Below are 21,527 nucleotides of genomic sequence, written 5' to 3' on the forward strand. Positions count from 1 at the left end.
AACTCCCACTGGAACCGAGATCCGTCGATTCCGAATATCCATAAATGGAGTATTTAATTCACTTAAATACTTGATCCGTTCACGTACTATATGTGTGACCCTACGGGTTCAGTCAAGAGTAAGCCGTGGATTAATATTATTAATTCCACTTGAACTGAAGCGGCATCTAGCTAGCTAGGCATACAGTTCACTTGATCTCACTGAATTATTAACTTGCATAATTAATTAATAATGAACCGCATTTATTAGACTTAGCATTGAATGCATACTTGGACCAAGGGCATTATTTCTTTCACAAATAACGGAGGTAACAACCAAACAAAGACGGGAACAACCGTCGCAAATGTGTTTTACGACGGGTTAATGACGGAATTTTCCATTAACGACGGCCCTATTTTATGACGGGTTCGCGTCAGGAAATCCTGTCGTTAATCAACGATTATTGGCCTTTAGCGACGAGATTCTCCGTGATTAATGGTACAATTTTTTGTAGTGTCGGGACCGGAGAGTAACACCTTATGAAAATATTATATGGAATACTATGTACTTCGTATAAATAATTTTGATCAAATATTGCAAATATTATTATCCTAACTAATATCTTTGTAATTTGCAGATGGGTTCAAAGTTAAATTCTCTGGTTGATCAGTTTTTTTACCGCTCCAGAGCCAGAGAGATGAGGATATTGTATTTATACTATCATCCGACATGTCAGATGCCATAATTAATAAGTGTAACACGAGGCTCACGAGCTCCATGTATTTTGAAGAACTACTAATAGAATATGTATAGAATAATTTAGACTATCATCGGACATGTCAGATGCCTGGAAGGGTGAGTTTATCCCCATACTCACTTCTAATCTTCAGATTCTGCCACATCAGCTTTCCACTAACTTTTTCATTATACAGACTCACACAAAACTCACCCTATTTTTACACATTATCCCCAAACTCACCTCAGACTCACCTAACTCTTAAAATAATATTTTATGTATGTATCTTTTTTTTTGGGCATATTTTCTAAATAATATCGAAACTATGTTTTCTTATACACAAACAAAGTAGACCTGATCAACATGCGAGCCGGGCCAGGTTCGGGTCGGGCCGCGGGCATAAAAATTTGTCCATTATGTCGACCGGGCGGGTCGGGCCAAGCTTCAGGCCAATTTTGTATGCCCAAAATTCGCTATTTCGGGCCAAAAATAGCAGGCTTTTCAGACGAATTTCGACCATGCCAAATTTATAACTAAAATTGTTGTTTTGCGTTGTCCAAAGCCCGCAAAGTTTTTTTTTAAATCGGGACTGAATCTTCTGCCCAAAACCCGTTAATTTTCAGACCGGGTCGGGCCGGACCCATGTTGATCAGCTCTAAAACAAAGTAATTTATAATTCGAGAAAAAAAAAAAAGAAAAAAGCAGAAAATGTTAATTTCGAAATTGACCTATATTCCGTACAAATTAGAAACAATAATACAACATATTAAATTCAAAAGATCTAGAATATAAATTTAAAGGCAAATGAAACAAAATAATACATAAACCATCAATAATTTAATTGAGTGAAATAAGATAATTTAAGTTAGATGATGTGGCATGATTTGATTGGAGGAAGAAAAAAGTGGAGTTTTAAGTGAGTCTTGGATTTTCAAACCCACTTCAAGACTTGGTGTAGTATTTTACCACATTATCCCAAGATTTAGGCATGAGACTTACCTCAAGACTCAATTCAAAACTAGGGATAAACTCACCTTAACACGAGGCTCACGAGCTCCATGTATTTTGAAGAACTACTACAGTAATAGAATATGTATAGAATATTGACTTAAGTAATACGGAGTATATAATATAGTCAACTACATTACAATCACCAAGTGTAAACCGAGACTCACGACGTCCGTGTATTTTGCAGAACTATATCTATATCTATCTACTCTGTATTCTCTCAAAAAAAAAAAAAAAACTATGTATATCGGGTTGAACACAGCCACACAGGTAGGTATTAAGTGATCGATTGATGGGATAAATGAGGCACGTATTAAGTGTGTAGAACAACCGAGAGGAATGGTGGATGAGATAACTTAATGCGCGTTTGATAGGCCTGATAAATGAGGATCAAAGTAATTTTTTACGTGTACCATTATTTGTTTTAACAAATTTATCCGTCAATGTTTTAATTAGGATAAGGGGTCAATAACAAATTTATCCGTCAATGAGGATAAATGAGGGTCAATAACAAATTTATCCGTCAATGTTTTAATTAGGAGAATATCTATAATTAAGTATTATTTTAATGATAATTGTCTACCAGAGTTACATATACATTTATATTTAGATTGTAAACCGTGCATCGAACGGATACTATACTAGTTACAATTACTAAGTGTTAGGTGTAACAAGAGGCTCACGATCTCCATGAGCTCCATGTAGTACTCCTATAAATGAACACTCCCAATAATTAGTTAATAAAAAAAAAAAAGATGGGTGGAGAGAAAATGTTGCGGATAGTGATGTTTCCATGGCTTGCCTTTGGACACTTGATCCCTTACCTTCACCTTTCCAACAAACTTGCTGAGAAAGGCCACAAAATCACCTTATTGCTTCCCAACAAAGCTAGGCTTCAGTTAGAACCACTTAACTTTCACCCTAGTCTCATTACTTTCCATTCAATCACTGTCCCACCCCTCGAAACTCTCACTCTCCCTCCTGGCACTGAAACAACTGCGGATATCTCCCTCAACCAACATGGTGAACTCTCCATTTCCATGGACCGCACTCGGCCTGAGGTGGAGTCTATCCTATCAACCCAGAAGCCCGACCTTGTCTTCTACGACATGGCCCATTGGATACCCGATATTGCTAGCAAGCTCGGGATCAAGTCAGTGTCATACAACAGTGTATGTGCTATTTCTATGTCCCATGTCAGACCTAGCGTCCTTCCAAAAGCAGCAGCAACATCACAAGTAGCTTTGTCATCATCGTCATATGTCGGTAGTGTCCCTCAGTGGAGTCGCAATGATCACAACTCATCAGTCTATTTTGGGGATGAGATTACCTTACTTGAACGCTCTATCATCTCCCTCTCATCTGCAGATGCAATAGCCATCCGCACATGCAGGGAGATTGAAGGAGTATATTGTGACCGTGTTGCTGCCACATTCAACAAGCCTGTCCTTGTCACTAGCCACGCCTTGCCTGATCTTGAACTCCAACTCTCTCCGTTGGAGACTCGATGGGCTGACTGGCTAGCTAGGTTTGGGCCAAGATCAGTGATCTTTTGCTGCCTTGGTAGTCAGCATGTCTTAGACGCAGCCCAACTGCAGGAGTTAGCCTTGGGGTTAGAAATGACAGGACTACCCTTCTTGATGGCTGTAAAGCCTCCTGTAGGCTATGCCTCATTGAAGGAGCTGCTGCCAGAAGGTTATAATGATCGGGTTAGTGGGAGAGGGGTGGTTCATGGTGGGTGGGTGCAGCAACAGCAGATACTGGCGCACCCATCATTAGGGTGCTTTGTGACCCATTGTGGGTCTTCGTCCATGTGGGAGGGGTTAGTGAGTGAAACTCAGCTGGTACTACTCCCACAGCTGCCAGACCAAACTCTGAACGCAAAGTTGATGGCAGATGAGCTCAAGGTGGGTGTGAAGGTGGAGCGACAACAGAACGGGTGGGTGTCAAAGCAAGGTCTATGTGAAGCCATCAACAGAGTGATGGATGAAGATAGTGATATAAGTCATGTAGTGAGAAAGAATCATGCTAAATACACAAGTATGTTGATTAGCCCTGACTTTATCACTGGCTACATTGACAACTTCATCAAGGATTTACAAGCCCTTATTTCTTAGTTTTTGTTTTGCAATTCGCCAAGAGCGTCAGTTTAATTAATCTGTCAAATGTCTGTCAACAATTATAATGTATTTAGTGCTTGTCTTTTCCATACTTGATCATTTTGTTGGCTTATATATATATTTTGTAATACATCTCTATATCAAAATTTATTTCCTCATCAAACATCAGAAAATTAAGGACGGGGGAAGTATTGTCACCAAAGACAACAGATATTGATAAGGACCTATTAGGGAATAGGGAGTGCTAATGTACTATCAGTCTATCACCAAAGAGTCAAAAACCACACTGACCCGTATGACCCTATTATATTACCCATCAAAATAAAATATATGACCCTATTATATCCTCAATTTTTTACCGGTAACAAATTTAAATTTTTAAACTCAATCTTATACTATTCTGTATTTATTTAAGTGATACACTTGCCTTTTTCGGCCGTATTTATTTAAGAGATACACTTGCCATCTTTAGTAACTTATCAACCCCACCATCTAATTAAATAATCTATTTACACCCCACCCACACCCTAGCTCCATCCCTTAAAATGACATGGTCCCCACTTATTTTACTTATTAAAATATCTACCAACCCCACTTGTTTTATTACTTTATTTCATTCAATTCTTTTTCTTAATACCCGTGACCGACCAAGTGTATCTCTTAAATAAATACGGAGGGAGTAATTCATTTGGTTGCCTATATGGCTACAAAGTGCAGATGGTGCAGGGCCTGCACGTAGATCTACGTGCACCTGCACCAAAATGCAAAAAATAAAAAAAAAATACAAAAAGAACATAAGAAACTAAACAGATTGAACATAATAGAGTAAACGAAAAGAACATTAAACAAAATCTGAAAAGAACACTAATGTTAAAAAATTAAAGAAAATGTACAAAATTGAAAATAACATATTCTCTCTCCTGATACACTATAAAAAGAACAACTATTTTACAAAAAGAACATCATGTGAAAAATGCAACAGAAAAACAAAAAAAAAAACATATTATTGATAATATTATAAAAAATTAAAAAACAGTAAAAAAGTTAAAAAGTTAAAAAGAACACAAAATAATTAAAAAAAGAACAACGACTTTTTTAGAAAACACAAAGAACAAAATCAAAAGAAAAATAAAAAACAAAAACTCAAAAAAATTTAAGAAAAAGACAACAAAAGAAAGAACAAGAGAACAAAACACATGAAAAAGAACAACATTTTCTTTTTCCTTATCAAACAAAAGAACAGAATGAAAGGGACGAAAAGAACAACAAATCTATGTTCTTTTATTAGTTGTATTTGTTCTTTTCAAACCACTTAGTGTTCTAATTAAAATGACAAAAACGACGATATTTTGATCTTTTAAAACTAGATCTATATTTTTATTTAAATGTATTTTTGTTCTTATCCAACAGATCAGATCTATGTTCTTTTATTAAGTGTTATTTTTTCTATTCAAACGATTTTATGTTCTAATTAAAAAAGGCGAAACGACGATTTTTTGATGCACTTAAAACTAAATCTATATTTTTTTTAAATGTATTTTTGTTCTTTTACCACGAATCAGACTATGTTCTTTTTTAAGTGTTATGTGTTCTTTTCAAACTATTATATGTTCTTTTTTTAACAATCTATGAACGTTGATATAAAAGAACAAACTATGTTGATTTAAAAGAACAACTATGTTGATGCCACAGTAAAAGTAAAGTTGTGAAAAGAACATTATAATTTGAAAAGAACATTAGAGGTAAGAACAAGGAAACGTACCTTAAACACTTGTCAACATTTTATCAGGAGCATCGATATATTTTAATAAATCTTCAAAAACTGATCTCAATCCTCAGAAAATATCACACTCTCCAGATATTCTCTTGCTTCGAAAACTAGCCAAATTGAACTAGTGTTTTTCTTAATTCACTCATTTTTCAACAAAGGAGAAACATTCAGAAGGAATTTTAGAGAGAGAATAAGGAGAAATTATATTTTTTACTCTTTCACTCACCATCTCACTCTTTCTCTCTCAAAAAATCTCTCTTATGTTGAGAGAATATAAATCTTCTCCTCTTTCTCTCTCTAAAATGTACTTATAAAATGACTAATGGTTATGATTAATAAATACAATTATTATATATATAGTTGCTGAAAAATAGAAAATGAAAAATTAGGAAGTAGAATCAAAGATTAACAGAGAAGGAGAAAGAAAAAATTCTTAAAGAGTGCATAATGAGAACTATGCACGTGTTTTTATTTTGTTCTTTTAACAGAATATTATAAAAAGAACAAATGAAAAGACTAAAAGAACAAATAGAGAGACTAAAAGAACAAGTCAAGTACCTTGTCCAACAATAATATATGATTTCGGAATCATCATTTTCATCATTCTGTTATGAATTATCAAGCACATTATTCATAATATCGAAAAAAATAATAGGTTAACATATATAAAACCAAGAAAAAGAACGCAACCAAAAGAACAAAGGATAAATAAAAAGTAAGAAGAAAAATAACACAATAAAATAAAAAGTACAAGTTATGAAACGCAAATGAAATTGAAAATAATAAAAAAGAAGAACACAATAGAATGAAAGAACAAATTATGAAACGCAAATGGTCTATTTTTCTACTATAATGAAATTGTTCTTTTAATACGAGCATAAAGAAATTGTTCTTTTAATACGAGCATATGTTCTTTTAATACGTAAAACTGTTCTTTTCTGGAAAAAAACCGTAATGACATAATCCAAATCTTCAAAATCAGCGATTTCAATGAAATCAACGTGTTGTTACATAATTTGATTCATTAAAATCATCAAAACCATCAAAACTCGATTATTACAAAAACAAAATCATCAAAATAATCAAAATCATCAAACACACGATTATTACAAAATCAAAATCATCAAAACCTAGAATTTATTATTTCAACATTGAAAAATTACTTCCCAGAATCTGATTATCAGCTGCAGAATTCAGATTTGAAGAAGAAGAATCGATTTAATTTGATGTTGAAGCAGAAAAATCAACGAATTTTTGGGAATTTTCACTACTTTCTCTCTCTAAGAACCATTTTAGAAAACCTAGTTCATACTTTCTCTCTCTTTTTCACAATTTGAGTTAAAACATAAAATCTAGAAGAATATATATCGCAAGAAGAAAGCAAATCGAATAAAAAACGCGAAATACAGAGCTGAAAAGAACAGAGCCTTTAATGTTCTTTTGTTCTAGGGTATTGTTCTTTTGTTCAAGGAAAATGTTCTTTTGTTCCCGGGATTTAATGAAACACGCGCGTTTTATGTGTTTTTTATGTCGTTTTGTTTCCGGTGCACCTAGAGCACGGTGCACACGCCTGCACCATCAAATTTGCGATATGGCTATATGACATCGTGATAACTACAAAAGTATGAAATAAATTCCGTACTCTCGCGGAATATTATTATGCCACGTTGTAAGAGTAATTTTGAAAAAGGAAGGCAACATAAATAAATGCGGGCAACGAATAATAACACCTATATTATTGCGTAGTCGATAAATAGACGTTTGTTTAATTTCTAGCTAGCAACAGTAATTAGTTTTTTTTTGTGTGCAAATCAAGGGTAATTAGTATTCACTCCGTCTATTTTTATTCTTTACGCTTTTCATTTCTAATGTCCCATTTTAATTTTTATATTAAGAATTTTTTCTTTTATGTTGCATCATAAATGTCCTTAATATTCTGTCAAAAATCTTACAAATGATTATTTTAATTAATTAAAATCGGTGAGATACTAAACCTTTCATACCTTCCCATCGAGAATTACATCTCTCACACTTTGACAATGTCATATTTTAATTTGTTACTATTTGCACAAATATTAAGACAAAAGTAAAATGGTTGGTTCAATAAAATATGGATAAAGTAATACTGTAGAAATGTATAAAAATGTAGGTAGGTGTAAGAAAAAAAATGAGTAAAGTAAAAGAAAGTGAGTAGAAAATGATAAATATTCTGGGATAAGAAGGGCAATGTAATAAAAAAAATTGTCCAAAAATAGAATAAAGCAAAATGTAAAGAACATTATAAAACAGACTCAAACGGAAAACGCAAAGATCTTTTTGAAACGGAGGTAATATTGGTTAAATAAAAAATTTAAAAAAACTTATCAACATTAATTAATTTTTAAATCACATATATAGTTCCAAACATAAAGAATAAAAAGAAACGAGGAGAGTACAACACTACTACCCAACAATATACGGAGTATTGATTTTTAGGGGTCACAACTTCTGGTGGCCACACGATCGGTTCCACACCCTGGCTTACCTAGCAAATATGACATACTTCCTCCATCCTTATTTATATGACACAATGGGGTTTTTGAAACTATTCACACAAGTTCCTTTGATTTCTTTTTGTGGTTTATACTTAAGTAAAAACATAGTCGTGTGGCCGGGTCTTGTTAGATTCGTCTCAATAAATATTTTTTAAATATCAACTTTTTATAATTTTTTTCTTATGCATAGTTGAAGATATTAATGTTTGAAATCGTGCATTGGCAAGCGTGACTAAATAATTGTGTCAGAGGACGTATTTATTAAAAACGTGATCATTAAACAATGAGTTATTGATTTGCCAATAATAGACATATTCTCACCCACCAGAGTTATTACTCCCTCCATCCCTTAATACTCGCACCATTTTTACTGGACACGCTTGTCAATGCATAACTTTGACCATCAATATTTTTAACTATATATTATAAAAACTTATAAAAACATTAATATTTGAAAATATATATTAAGATGAAGCCAACAATATATTATCTACTAACATTTGTTTTCATATACTAAAAATTCAAAATAGTGTAAGTATTAAAGGACAAAGGGGGTATCTTTTTATTCTGTACGTATTTTTTTGTTTTGTACTTTTCTTTTTAATCTTTATATTATTAGCAATTTTTTTATATATAGGTAAGAAGAAGGGACCCTGCTGAACCAGCACTTAGCACAGATTAACCAGTCCACCTACGCAGGTTTTCGCTTGAGCCGCTCCCAAGAATTTTTGCAGCTGATGGGGCTCGACCCGGCCTATGACCTACTGTGAGGGGGTCGAAAAAGCGCGAGGCTAATGCGTGATCTTGTCCCTCGTGGGTGTGACGATTATTTTTATTCAATCAAGTGTAATTGGATTTCCTGTGAGTATACACTCAATTGACTAGTGATATAGGAGTCACCATTCAGTTTTTAACGACAATGAGAAAAACTGACAAAACCCGATTATCGTGACATAAAGGGAGTGCAATTATGTTTGACCACGACGGCCGTAGGTTCCCTTGTGATCCCTGGTGTGGGGATCTCTCAATATACACCCGCAAGGTAGAGATTGAGGGTTCGGGGGACTGTAACTACCGAGAGGAGTAATTCGCTCGTCGATAACTCCAGAGGCAGGATATCCTTACTAGCTCAGCATAAATAATTGAAGGGACATGCGTTAACAAACTAATCTGAATTGATTTTAGCAATATGCAACATATAATACTAATTCGATCGTGATTATCTGATTTAAATAGCATTAAGGGACCTAGCATGATAATCCGATTTCCCAAAAATATTATATTTGTTAGGCGTGATAGAACAATCATATTAGGTTAGTTTAACAGTTCATAAAAAGGGGGAGGAAAGCAGTTAAATCATCAAAAAGGGACACATTACGACGCACCCTTGAGAGGTGCGTCACAGTTCTCAGAAAACTAACCACTTTGCTTCGCTATTTCTCCTTTTCATTTAACGAATCTCAATTATGGGACAGGATACGTTCTGTTCGATTTATGGATAGATTGCGACAGAACGTGTGAACAGTTTCGCAGCGAGAGGCTTAGGCTAAGGGGTTTAGAGTCAATACTCAGAAGATATTATGTGTTGTTGTGTGTTGTTTCACGTCGAAACTAGGGGCCTATTTATAGGGAAGAGTTCGTGGAAAGATAGAATTGCAGAGTTCTAATCCACAAAAAATTAGGAAAAAAACACGTCCCAGGTAATTTCGGCGCCCAGCTCTGGACGTCAAAGATTTCGGCGCCCAGGGCTGGGCGTTGAAAATAGAGATCCATGCAATTTCAGCGCCCAGGGCTGGGCGTCAAAGATTACGGCGCCCAGCTCTGGGCGTTGAAAGTGATGTCTGGGCCGAATTCTTTGTCAGATTCAGATTCCTGAAATCCGTAGAGTTTGAGATTAATTCGAGTCTTTTAGCGCGTATCAATTTTTATGACGGAATGCGTCTGAGCCCGTTACGAACTCTAGGTTTGTTAGGATTTTAATTAATACGTAACTCTTATTTCCGAATCCTATTAGGAATAGGATTCTCGCGGTTTTCTATCTCATTTAGGATTTATGTTGGAATGCAACACCTAATTCTGACAGGTTTCTATCTGTAACGCCCCGACTTTTCGGCTCCTTAATTAGCGGTAATAAACCGCACTTAATTGATCATTAGCAGCGGAATTAGGCCTAATTAATCCTGGGACCTGTGGGTATGGGCCCACAAATAAAATAATCCTTAAAAACACTCCATAAATAATACAACTTTTCCATAAAATAAATATAAATCAATATTCTTATAACAACCTCAATAACATGATTTCCATAATAAATAAATTCTCGTCTCGATATCTCCAAAATAAATTACCAACTCCAGTAATAACTCTCATTTGAGCAACTTGAGCTCCTTAATCGAACCTGTACATCATCGTAAAAATAGAAAACAGGAAAAACACAGAAAATACAAAAATGAGTGGAAAACTCAGTAATATTACTCCAGCCCGTCAAAACGGTTTTATTTTGAAAATCATTTGGCACATATCAATCATTAACATTTATTGTTCGGAAATAACTAACTCAATCTCGTTATCTGGAAAACTGTGTCGGCAAGGAATCATTTCCCTTACAGCTCATTGGCAAGTACAGGCTTTGGCGGGACTTTTCTTACATCTTTTCAGGGGGGAACTGTTTCCCAGACTTTAACTTTAACATGGCCTCTACCTGTAACTTGCCCATTTACTAGTTCAGTTCACTTTTCCAGGCCGACAAAAGCAACATCGTATTTCTTTAAAATAACTTTATAAATATCGTCATTATTCCCGAACAAGGGCTTTAACATCATAACATAATAACATATTATCATAATCGTACTTTTAAACATTAAATCATACATCATGCCATTAGCACATAAATCACATAATAATCATATAATCATACATAACACACATACGGGCATATAAAGCTTAAATGCTGGACATAAAAATTATATAACATATACGGGCACATAAGATAAAATGCTAGACATAATAATTACCTCGATCGATCCTTAACTAAAAACGTTTGAGCCGAACACCTTATACTCCAAATACTTCCCGTAGTTTCCAACCTCAAAATTATAACAACAATATGCATTAATCATAAGATTCTTTAATTAATTTAGTAATATGCCAACTTAAAATTATGATACTTAGAACTTAATAAACTTTTACCTTTATGGAAAAATAAACCCAAAATAGTTCTTTCTTTACTAAACTCACGGTCCACTATCTTACTCCATAAGATTGTTGGCTCCTTAACATAAAACCATGGCCCACACCTTTAAAATCCAAGTACTCAATAAAACAAGACCATGAAAATTCAATCAGAGAAAGAATAGCAGTAGTCACGCAACAGCAGCAACACCCGTAGAAAAAGGGCCACAGCGGCATGGACACGGCGACGGGGAAAAGGTGGTGCCGGGTCAGGGTTCTGGGCACTGGTCCGAGGCGGTGAAGGAAGGATTCGCTGGAAACAGGTGGTGGCAGCGGTGGAGCCGCGGTGGTCAACGGAGGAGAGAGAAAAATGGTGGTCAAAGTTAATGGGGTAAAAAGTTCCAACCTTTAACAATGGTGTTTTTAATTTGATTACTCAAATTTGAGTTGGATTTGTAAGCTTGAAGATGACAGAAACTTTAATGGCTATTTATAAGCTTTCTTGACATGGTGAGTCATGAAATTGATAAATAAATTGGACATTTGGCATTTCAAATTAACAAGGTTTTGCCACGCATAAAGGAGAAAGAATGAGAAATGAGTTTTGCTTTGTTCTTGGACTGAAGAATGAAAAGTCAAGAAGCTTGATGAGAAAGTTCTCATACGTGTAAAGGAGGAAGAAGAAGGCAGACAAAGAAAAAGATGGTGTTTGGTCTTTAATTGACTTAAAGTCAAAATGAAATTTCCAAACCCCATAATAAAAATCAGATTTTTGGGAATAGATGGGCTTGAAAGATAACTCACACATGAAAAAGAGATTGGGCTTCTATTATTATGTCACAAAAAAAGTAGACATAATAAGATAATTAAAATAGATCGGAAAAAAAATTTGGGACGTAATTACGTTAACAATCGTAATTACAGAATAATAAAATAGGCTTGAAAATACGGGGTGTTACACTATCCTTTATGATTTGCCACTTTTAGAAGCTACCTTTTACGGCAGTTTACTATTTTTAGCGGGTTTCCATAAATAGCAGGTTTCGGGTGAAATGAAATGGGGAATCGAGATTCGTTTATTTTATAGGAGATGCGTTGTCAAGTGGAGTTTTTGTGCTTTCATCATCGAACCTTTCCCTTGCGGGAACGGGGACAAAAGTAGGTGTCTACAGTTAGCCCCACTTTGACTGAGTCTTGGAGTAAGACGATGGTCAAAGTATTAGACGGAGTGCGTCACACAAGCCATGGTGTATGTGACCTGTTTTGCGAGGGTCTCACGAGCCCCCGAGTGATAACATTTGACTTAAGGGTCATCACTTGAAGTGTCGACATATCCCTCACGTGTCATTGGGATTTGTCAACTAATAGTATAGAAACTTCCTCACTTTGTCATTGGAAGGATCTAAAGATGCGTAGAAACTCCCTCACTTTGTCATTGGGAGTAGCTACCGAGTTTTTCGAAATCAAAGCTATAAAGTGTAATTGGGTCTGGCCAAGCCCAATCACGAGGTAAAACGACGTTTTTAAAGATTCTCATTTTCAGGGCTAGCTAAACGAGAAAACCCCCTTGTTTTTATAGGACGTAAAACGAAGGAAAATCCAGCACATCGTTCTTTTTTGGAAAAACGGAAAACCAATCCTTTAACTTTTGGAAAAAGGGAAAACCGATCCTTTAATTTTCGGAAAAAGGGAAAACCGATCCTTTAATTTTCGGAAAAAGGGAAAACCGATCCTTTGATTTTCGGAAAAAGGGAAAACCGATCCTTTAATTTTCGGAAAAAGGGAAAACCGATCCTTTGATTTTCGGAAAAAGGGAAAACCGATCCTTTAATTTTCGGAAAAAGGGAAAACCGATCCTTTAATTTTCGGAAAAAGGGAAAACCGATCCTTTAATTTTCGGGAAAAGGGAAAACCGATCTTTTAATTTTCGGAAAAAGGGAAAACCGATAAAAGTTATCGCTGCAGCGACTAAGGACCTGCGCTGTTAGTGACGCAGACCCCGCCCGCTGAAGGTGGGCGAGCCTGTCCGCTGAGGGTGGACCCCCTGTCCGATAGAAGTGGACGAATCTGTTTTGATGTTTTTGAAAATAAGGACCTACGCGGTTTGTGACGTAGACCCCGCCGGCTAAAGATGGCGAACCTGTCCGCTGAGGGTGGACGCCCCGTCCGATAGAAGTGGACGAATCTGTTTTGAAATTTTTTTTTGTTTTTTTTTTGAAAATAAGGACCTACGTGGTTTGCGCCGTAGACCCCGCCGGCTGAATATGGCGAGTCTATTTTAAATTTGAAGACTTTATTTTTCGAAAACTGAGGACCTGCGCGACTTAGAGACGCAGACCCCGCCCGCTGAGGGTTGGCGAGCCCATTTTGAATTTTTTATTTTGTCTATGTAGAAGGGCTTTTGTGATTACAACATGTTGGTGGGTCGTAATATTTTTAGATGTGTCCTATAAGTGGGTCCACACTGTGTATATTTTTGTTCAACAATATATATATTTTTTGAGATATCCAAACATAATATGGTGTGTGGCGCAGTATGGGAATGTGATTTTGATTGCGCGCTCCTCCTTGGAGTCTATTTTTTCGTGAGCCCCCAAGCACTGGGGCTCGTCGGTTGTTTTTCGCATCTTGTAATCATGTTTGGGGTCATGCTCGTATGTGCGAGCGACCTTTGTAGTGGTGTGCTACTCTTAACAAAGTCGTGAGGTGCGACTTTCAGCAATTTTCAAGTCGAATGAGTATGGCAGGGCCCACTAGAAGTTAGGGCCTTTTTTGAGCATGGGTACATTTTTGGCGCCCAGGCCTGGGCGTTGAAATAATTCACGCCCAGGTGGGGCGTTGTAAGTGTTGTTCGGGCTGGTCTTTTGATGACACAGTTGGCCTCTTGTTCATTCGTTTATTTCACTTGGAAGTTCTATGTATTCTCTTTTCTTTTGTTTTTTTCTTTGTTTTTAGAACGTGATGATTTTCTTGAGAAGCCGTAGCCGATTGGTGGACTACGGTGCTTGTCGCTTTGGGGCGATTATTTTAAGGAACTGTTGCTCTTAAGGTGTACAGTTATTGCAATAGTTGGGCGAGTCTATATGGCCCGAGGAACATACCTTGAGGTGTAAGAATTTGATCGCTCTTATATTTTTTGAACGTGTTCGTGAATGATGATATGTATGTGCGAACGAGCGTTCATAGAATGGCCGTTGTGTGCGGTCCATTAATCAGTTTGCTTGAATCATTTTTTTTGAGCAATGACTGATTTTGAATAGTTTGCTTAGAAGCTTGATAGGGGTCAGGTCCATTCATGAAGTGGTCTCAAACATCGTGCCCTTTTGATTGTTCAAACATTTTCTTCGAGATTTTTTATTTTGCCATGGTTGTTTCGTAGCTTGGAGCCCCCAAGTATGCATGTTGGGATGCTTCCTTTTGGCGTACGATTTTGTAGGTTCTTTCGAGAAAGATGCCTTGGGGTTCCGCTCGTGTAGGTGCGAGCTATCCCTTTCGTGGTAGGTAATATTTTGCTACCTTTAATCCTTAATGTAGAAGTCGTGTGGCTTGCATTTTGAATTCGGGCGATAAGCAGTCTTTGCCTCTTTTACACGTGCTCTTGGTCGTGCCCGTGTTAGTGCAATATGCCTTACTCTCTCTCTTTTAGACTTGTACCGTGGGATGGTTGAACTTATGGTGCGACGTAAGCTTGTGTGGCCTAACAACCTGTATTAGAACATTTCTCCAGGTGTTGGGATATCATTATTTTTTGCATTCATCACGCCTCGTTCAGGTGCTTGAACAAGTGTAGCACCTTCCGCGTGGGTTTGCACGGCTTATCACTTCGTTCGATGCGAGGATTCATATGTGTTTTTTTTTATTTTTATATCTGGGCAAAACTTGGCTAGCAGAAAGGTTCAGCGCCCAGGCTGGGGCGTTAAAGATATCGGCGCCCAGCTCTGGGCGTTGAAAATGATTTCTGGGCAGAACTTTGACAGTATTTTTTTCTTTCGCTTTTGCTTTGGAACGATGTAGACTATGTAACGGGCGTTTTATAGGGCGAGCGTTATGTGCAGTGGTTTGATCGGAGTTTTGGTGACTCGCGATTTTCAGTTACCCTTGTTAGTGGGGTGACTTTATATATTCTAAGTAGTGCTTAGAATTTGGGAGGGGTTGTACCCATTCTAAGGTTTGTTTTTTCACAATTTAAAGCTTAGGATTGTGCCCCTATGATGTATGTATAGCATTAGCGTCGAGAATTTGCGATAAAATCGTCATTTCGAGCATTTTTAGAGTGTTTTTCTCAAGCCCCCAATTGTAGCTACGGGATTGGCTTGGTGCTATAATGCTTTGCATACGTCTTTATGCGTTCATGGTGACAGGGATCATGAATAGTTTGAACCAGACTCGTTTAGTGCGAGGTACGTTCGAGTAGTGACCTGCTACTTCTCTTGTAAATGTCGTGTTATGCGACATCGCCATGGTCAAGGTAGTAACATGTGGAAGTGTGCCTTGACCAAAAGTTAGGTGTCTTTCTTTACCCATAATCATATTTGGAAATCTTTTGACTCGCTTGCAAAATTGAGATAAACGCATACTTAGCTTAAACCAACGACACTTTATTATGTTCGAAAAAGTCTTTGAAAATTATTTGAAAATTATTTAAAATCCGAGTCCTACTGTCCTAAGTAAGTTTGACTTATAGAAGGGTTCGTACAAGATTACATGAGTGAATCAAAATACTGTTACGAGTTTTGAAATGCTGTCTAAGGATTTGCCGGAAGCCAGGGTGCAGGCGTCAAGACATACTTGTGCCCGTTTGGCATATGCTTTAGGCTTTTAGGGCCATCTTTTCCAGAATTGCGGGAATATAAACCGTTTTCAAATTGACTTAGATTTACTTGGTGTATGTCTGCACAAAAGGTCAAGGTATACTTAGTTCTTTCCCTAGCTCTTTCATTTCAATTTTCTAGCCCCCAGTTGCTATTATGCCTTCCCATTAATGATGTTTTTTAGATTTCGATTTTAGATGCCCGTGTCATATGTCTGAGTAGGGTGAGCCTTGGTTAAGTGCCAAGTCCTATTGACAATGTCTGATTTTTTTTCAAAGGGGATTCGCGAGCATTTGAGTTACCATGAACGGGTGCCCTGAGCTCGAAGGAACGATGGGGCGACGCCGTAGAACAATCTTCTTTATTGCAAGCTCACTGCCCTTATTACTTGTTGGCGATTATGACTGTGTCTAGTGGTGAAAGAAGGTCTTTAGGTGAGTTAGTTCGCTTTAGGGAGGGTCAAGTCGAGTATTTTAAGGGTCATGAACGCTTGCTAGCCCCCATTCAATTGAGGCAAAGCGATCTTTTGAGTCTTGGCTAAGTGCCTAGGAGTGTGAGAGCTCCTTCTGGCAAGGGTACGTGCCCTTATTTTTCGTTGTGTGCTCATTAATTTTGGCATCTTTATGACTTGGATTCTTCTTTTGACTTAAATCTTTCTTTCGACTTGGGTTGCAAGTAATTAAATTTCAATAAGGGACTTCTATTTCTTATTCTTGTTTTTCTATAGGCTTTAATATTTTTGCAAATTGGTTGGACCGAATCATGGATTGCCTACGTATCCGCCTTAAATAATTTTAATTTGGAATCAGGTCTTGCGTAGTTCTTAGCCTAGAAAATGGTTTTATAGAATGCCGATTTTGATAAGTATGTTCTGAGGTGGAAACATATTATTTGAAACGGTAGAATAAGTGAAGTTTATTATTATTTTAATCTGCTCCCTTGCCGTAAGCCAAAAATTTGTTTTATATTTTTTTTTGAGTACATGTATGTATTTTTTGGTGGTACGTATATCTGAATACGTGTTGTACCCCTCCAAGTGTTCGTTATTTTTCCGTGCATGTGCGGGTAAAATGACGAGCACTTCTGGACAAATTTTAGCAGGCAGAGAGATTCGGCGCCCAGGCAGGGGCGCTAAAGATTTCGGCGCCCAGCTCTGGGCGCTGAAAATGACTTCTGGGCGGATCCTTTTTTGGTGCGCTAGATGCTTCTTTTCCTTTTTAGACTAACTTTAGAGGCGCTTTGCAAAGTTTGCTTTTGTATTATTTACATTTTTTTGTACTTTTCATTTGTCTTTTTTTTTATATTCGTGACTCAAGACGGTTTGAAAGGTGGGTTGAATGAGATAGGATAAGTTGAGTTGTATAGGTATTGGTCAAGCATAAGGATTACATCTTCTAGGACTCATAATCTGCAGCCTCACGCTAGTGTCATGAGTTTTACATCAACCAAGACCGATGAGTAGCATGGGGACGGCTCAAGGGTATATCAACAGGATGTATCCACACAAGTTATATGGTCATTATGCTAATGGTGATGCAAGAGCAGGTTTTGGAAATAGTGGGCATGACGCACGTGTCAATGACCGTACGTGGTTTGCGGTTGACAACGAGTTCAAGAACAAGAGTCGAGGTAATGGTTTCCTGGGTCATGGCAATGAGAACATGGATAGGTTAAAATGAGCTGAACAGGGACCCCAGAGCGAAGGCGTCTAAGAGCATAAGGATTGGAAAGGGTAGACATCGTAGAATTTTATGATTTGGATTGGTTGACTCAATTCTTTTCCTTCGTTTACTTAGGTAAATGTTGCACTACGGGATAAGTATTCCCTGGCTTGCTCTTTTCGCTCTCCCTTTTCTCTTTCTATTTTTCTTTCTTTTTTCCTTGGGATTCCTCCCTAATATAAATTCTTCAATTTTTAATTTGGGCTAAAAGGTAGAGGGTTGTGGTCTTTGAGTCACGAGGCGAGACTGAGTGAGCCTCGTTTGGTAGGCCTATAGTGGACCTTTAATTTTAGTAGGCCTAGGGTGGACCTTTAAATTGTCTTACTTTGCAAGCGTATTTAGTCGTTTCTTAAAATATGCAAATAGCGTAGATTCAAAATGTTGTTTTTACCTTATTGAATTTTAACGAAAGAATTACATCGAAAGTAATTTTTTGTTTCTTTGAGATTCCAGTTTCTGGGATTTAATTGGAAGTTGTGATTTAGACTCAAACTTTCATTAATCTTTCTGATTATAACCCGTGTATGAATACAAGGAGGTGGCCTAGACTCAAAATAATGACGTGGCGTAAGCCTATAATACTTGACCAAGCAACTCTCAGACTTAGGCTAATTGGACCATAGCTTTCGTTGGTTGACACTTTAGATTTTAACCCTTGGGTGTTCATTTGTCATGCGCCATTTTGTTTAATGTTGGCAAGGTAGTTAATTGGGGAGATCGAATTTTTATTTTTGCAAGACTAGAATCATTAGTGCGGCTTCCCTCTTAGTGTGTATTGCTTTACCCCAATGGTAGCCTTATGGTATGCCGATTTGGGTATTTTCATGGTTCGTCATGTTGCATTCATGGAAAATCTTTTAGTCCGTACTTAGGAGTATTTCAAGGAGCGAGTGACTCGAGAGGACTATGATAGTCGTGACCCAATGTGATTATAAGCCTTGAGGCCATTAATTTTTTCTTTGCCAATGGTGTTGACACCTTAGGTTCACTTTGGGGGTTGTGCGACTATGTGGGAATGATTTTCAGAATGTGACTGTTTCCATTTTGCAAATATATTCTTTTTATTGGTGAGAGAGAGTATTGAGGCCGTGGATTCTTAGCAAGGGATGACAATTACATATGGGTGCTTATTGATTTAAATGTTAGGAGGGGAGACTCAATATGGTTTAACCTTTTAACTTGCAGAACGACACCAAGTATTGGGACCGATTCTATGGATAAGACAACTAAGACTTAGGATTTAGATTGTACTTTGGCATAGCCTAGTCTAGACTCGGATTTATTTTTTTATTCGAACATTATTTTTCTTTAAGGACTCTATTCGAACATTATTTTTTGAATACTTTGCCCATGTGACATTCAAGGTCGTTTAATTAGCATGCTCGGTTTTGGTGCCGAGCATTGTCGTCGTAGGAGGCCTAACAACGACACAAAGAGTTATTTATTTTTATTTTTTGTCGCTTTTAGAATCGAGTGCCTTTTCATACGCCTTTGCAGCAATTTTTACGAAAAGTTTTTTTTTTGCTACGTGATTTTTTTGCGCGGGCACCGAGGCTGCTGTGCCTGACCAAAAGGCCAGGCAGCAACTTCAGCGCCCAGCAGTGGGTGTGAGAAACTTTGGCGCCCAGCCAGGGGCGTTGAAAATGCGTCCCTGGCTGGTTCTCGTTTTCTGTTTGCGTATACTTTTGTTTTTGCGACTTTAGTTTTGCGTGCTTGCCTTATAACGTCCTTTACGCGTTGCAGCGTTCGTGGGATTCGTTACAGGCCATCCCGAGCGTCGCTTATTTTTCTGGCGATCATTCGGGTTTGCGGAACACGTGTTTCGGTATAACTCTTTGGCAAATTAGTCTATGAATGTTTGGGCAATTTTTAAGGTCGTTGGTTTTCTAGGATAGTTTGTCACACACAATCACATATTTCGCTACACATAACTACATTACAAACATGGATTTGAAAATTAAATATGTCACGTAGTTTATGATAGGCTTCTATGGGTAGTTTATTTGCGCCTGGCTTGGTACCGCTTCTATCGTAGATCCAACACATGCCCCAGTCGAGGTAGTGTCTTCAACAGACGAATTTCGCCCAAGAGGCCAACCCGCAAGTGCAAGCCAAGGGGGCATGCAGGCGAGAGGGACCTAATGAGCGAGCGATTGGGTTCGGGATAGGTGTACTACCTGCACAAGTACCGAGTGGGCAACATGCGCGGCGTATGCACCCCCCTATTGGCGAAAAAGGGTATCCTTAGTCCCAACTCCCGAGGGAGCCGAGATTCGTTATGATGTTCTGCCCGTTCACATTAATATGCTGATTTTCAGGTCGTCCCAACTTGATGGGGAAATAAACGCGGGGTAGGATCGTTTCACCCTTCGGCTATTTTGATTACCTACAAGCACGAGTATTTCCTTCACTATCCCCAGTGGAGTCGCCACTGTGAGGGGGTCGAAAAAGCGCGAGGCTAATGCGAAACCTTGTCCCTCGTGGGTGTGACGATTTTTTTTATTCAATCAAGTGTAATTGGATTTCCTGTGAGTATACACCCAATTGACTAGTAATATAGGAGTCGCCATTCAGTTTTTAACGACAATGAGAAAAACTGACAAAACCCGGTTATCGTGACATAAAGGGAGTGCAATTATGTTTGACCACGACGGCCGTAGGTTCCCTTGTGATCCCTGGTGTGGGGATCTCTCAATATACACCCGCAAGGTAGAGATTGAGGGTTCGGGGGACTGTAACTACCGAGAGGAGTAATTCGCTCGTCGATAACTCCAGAGGCAGGATATCCTTACTAGCTCAGCATAAAGAATTGAAGGGACATGCGTTAACTATTAAACTAATCTGAATTGATTTTAGCAATATGCAACATATAATACTAATTCGATCGTGATTATCTGATTTAAATAGCATTAAGGGACCTAGCATGATAATCCGATTTCCCAAAAATATTATATTTGTTAGGCGTGATAGAACAATCATATTAGGTTAGTTTAACAGTTCATAAAAAGGGGGAGGAAAGCAGTTAAATCATCAAAAAGGGACACATTACGACGCACCCTTGAGAGGTGCGTCACGGTTCTCAGAAAACTAACCACTTTGACTTCGCTATTTCTCCTTTTTATTTAACGAATCTCAATTATGGGACAGGATACGTTCTGTTCGATTTATAGATCGATTGCGACAGAACGCGTGAACAGTTTCGCAGCGAGAGGCTTAGGCTAAGGGGTTTAGAGTCAATACCCAGAAGATATTATGTGTTGTTGTGTGTTGTTTCACGTCGAAACTAGGGGCCTATTTATAGGGAAGAGTTCGTGGAAAGATAGAATTGCAGAGTTCTAATCCACAAAGAATTAGGAAAAAAACACGTCCCAGGTAATTTCGGCGCCCAGCTCTGGGCGTCAAAGATTTCGGCGCCCAGGGCTGGGCGTTGAAAATAGAGATCCATGCAATTTCAGCGCCCAGGGCTGGGCATCAAAGATTACGGCACCCAGCTCTGGGCGTTGAAAGTGATGTCTGGGCCGAATTATTTGTCAGATTCGGATTCCTGAAATCCGTAGAGTTTGAGATTAATTCGAGTCTTTTAGCGCGTATCAATTTTTATGACGGAATGCGTCTGGGCCCGTTACGAACTCTAGGTTCGTTAGGATTTTAATTAATACGTAACTCTTATTTCCGA

General features: G+C 37.8%; 1 protein-coding gene and 1 long non-coding RNA gene across 2 annotated transcripts; one reads left to right on the plus strand and one right to left on the minus strand.

Annotated features, from left to right (window-relative positions):
* The first annotated feature begins 2,478 nt into the window (after window positions 1–2,478).
* On the plus strand, window positions 2,479–3,840 carry LOC110799807 (anthocyanidin 3-O-glucoside 2'''-O-xylosyltransferase). Its single transcript, XM_022005081.2, has one exon. The coding sequence runs from the start codon at window positions 2,479–2,481 to the stop codon at window positions 3,838–3,840; it is 1,362 nt and encodes a 453-aa protein (XP_021860773.1).
* A 6,541-nt stretch (window positions 3,841–10,381) lies between these two features.
* Window positions 10,382–12,095, minus strand: LOC130460863 (uncharacterized). The gene is made up of 2 exons (XR_008921053.1): window positions 11,163–12,095; window positions 10,382–10,546 (listed from the first exon to the last, which is right to left on the minus strand). It is a non-coding gene; the product is annotated as an uncharacterized lncRNA (long non-coding RNA).
* Window positions 12,096–21,527: the final 9,432 nt, after the last annotated feature.

This window comes from Spinacia oleracea, chromosome 5 (genome assembly GCF_020520425.1).
Source record: "Spinacia oleracea cultivar Varoflay chromosome 5, BTI_SOV_V1, whole genome shotgun sequence".
NCBI lineage: Eukaryota > Viridiplantae > Streptophyta > Magnoliopsida > Caryophyllales > Amaranthaceae > Spinacia > Spinacia oleracea.

Coding starts and splice junctions, on each gene's coding strand:
- LOC110799807 (XM_022005081.2), top strand. CDS start 2,479: ATGGGTGGAGAGAAAATGTTGCGGATAGTGATGTTTCCATGGCTTGCC.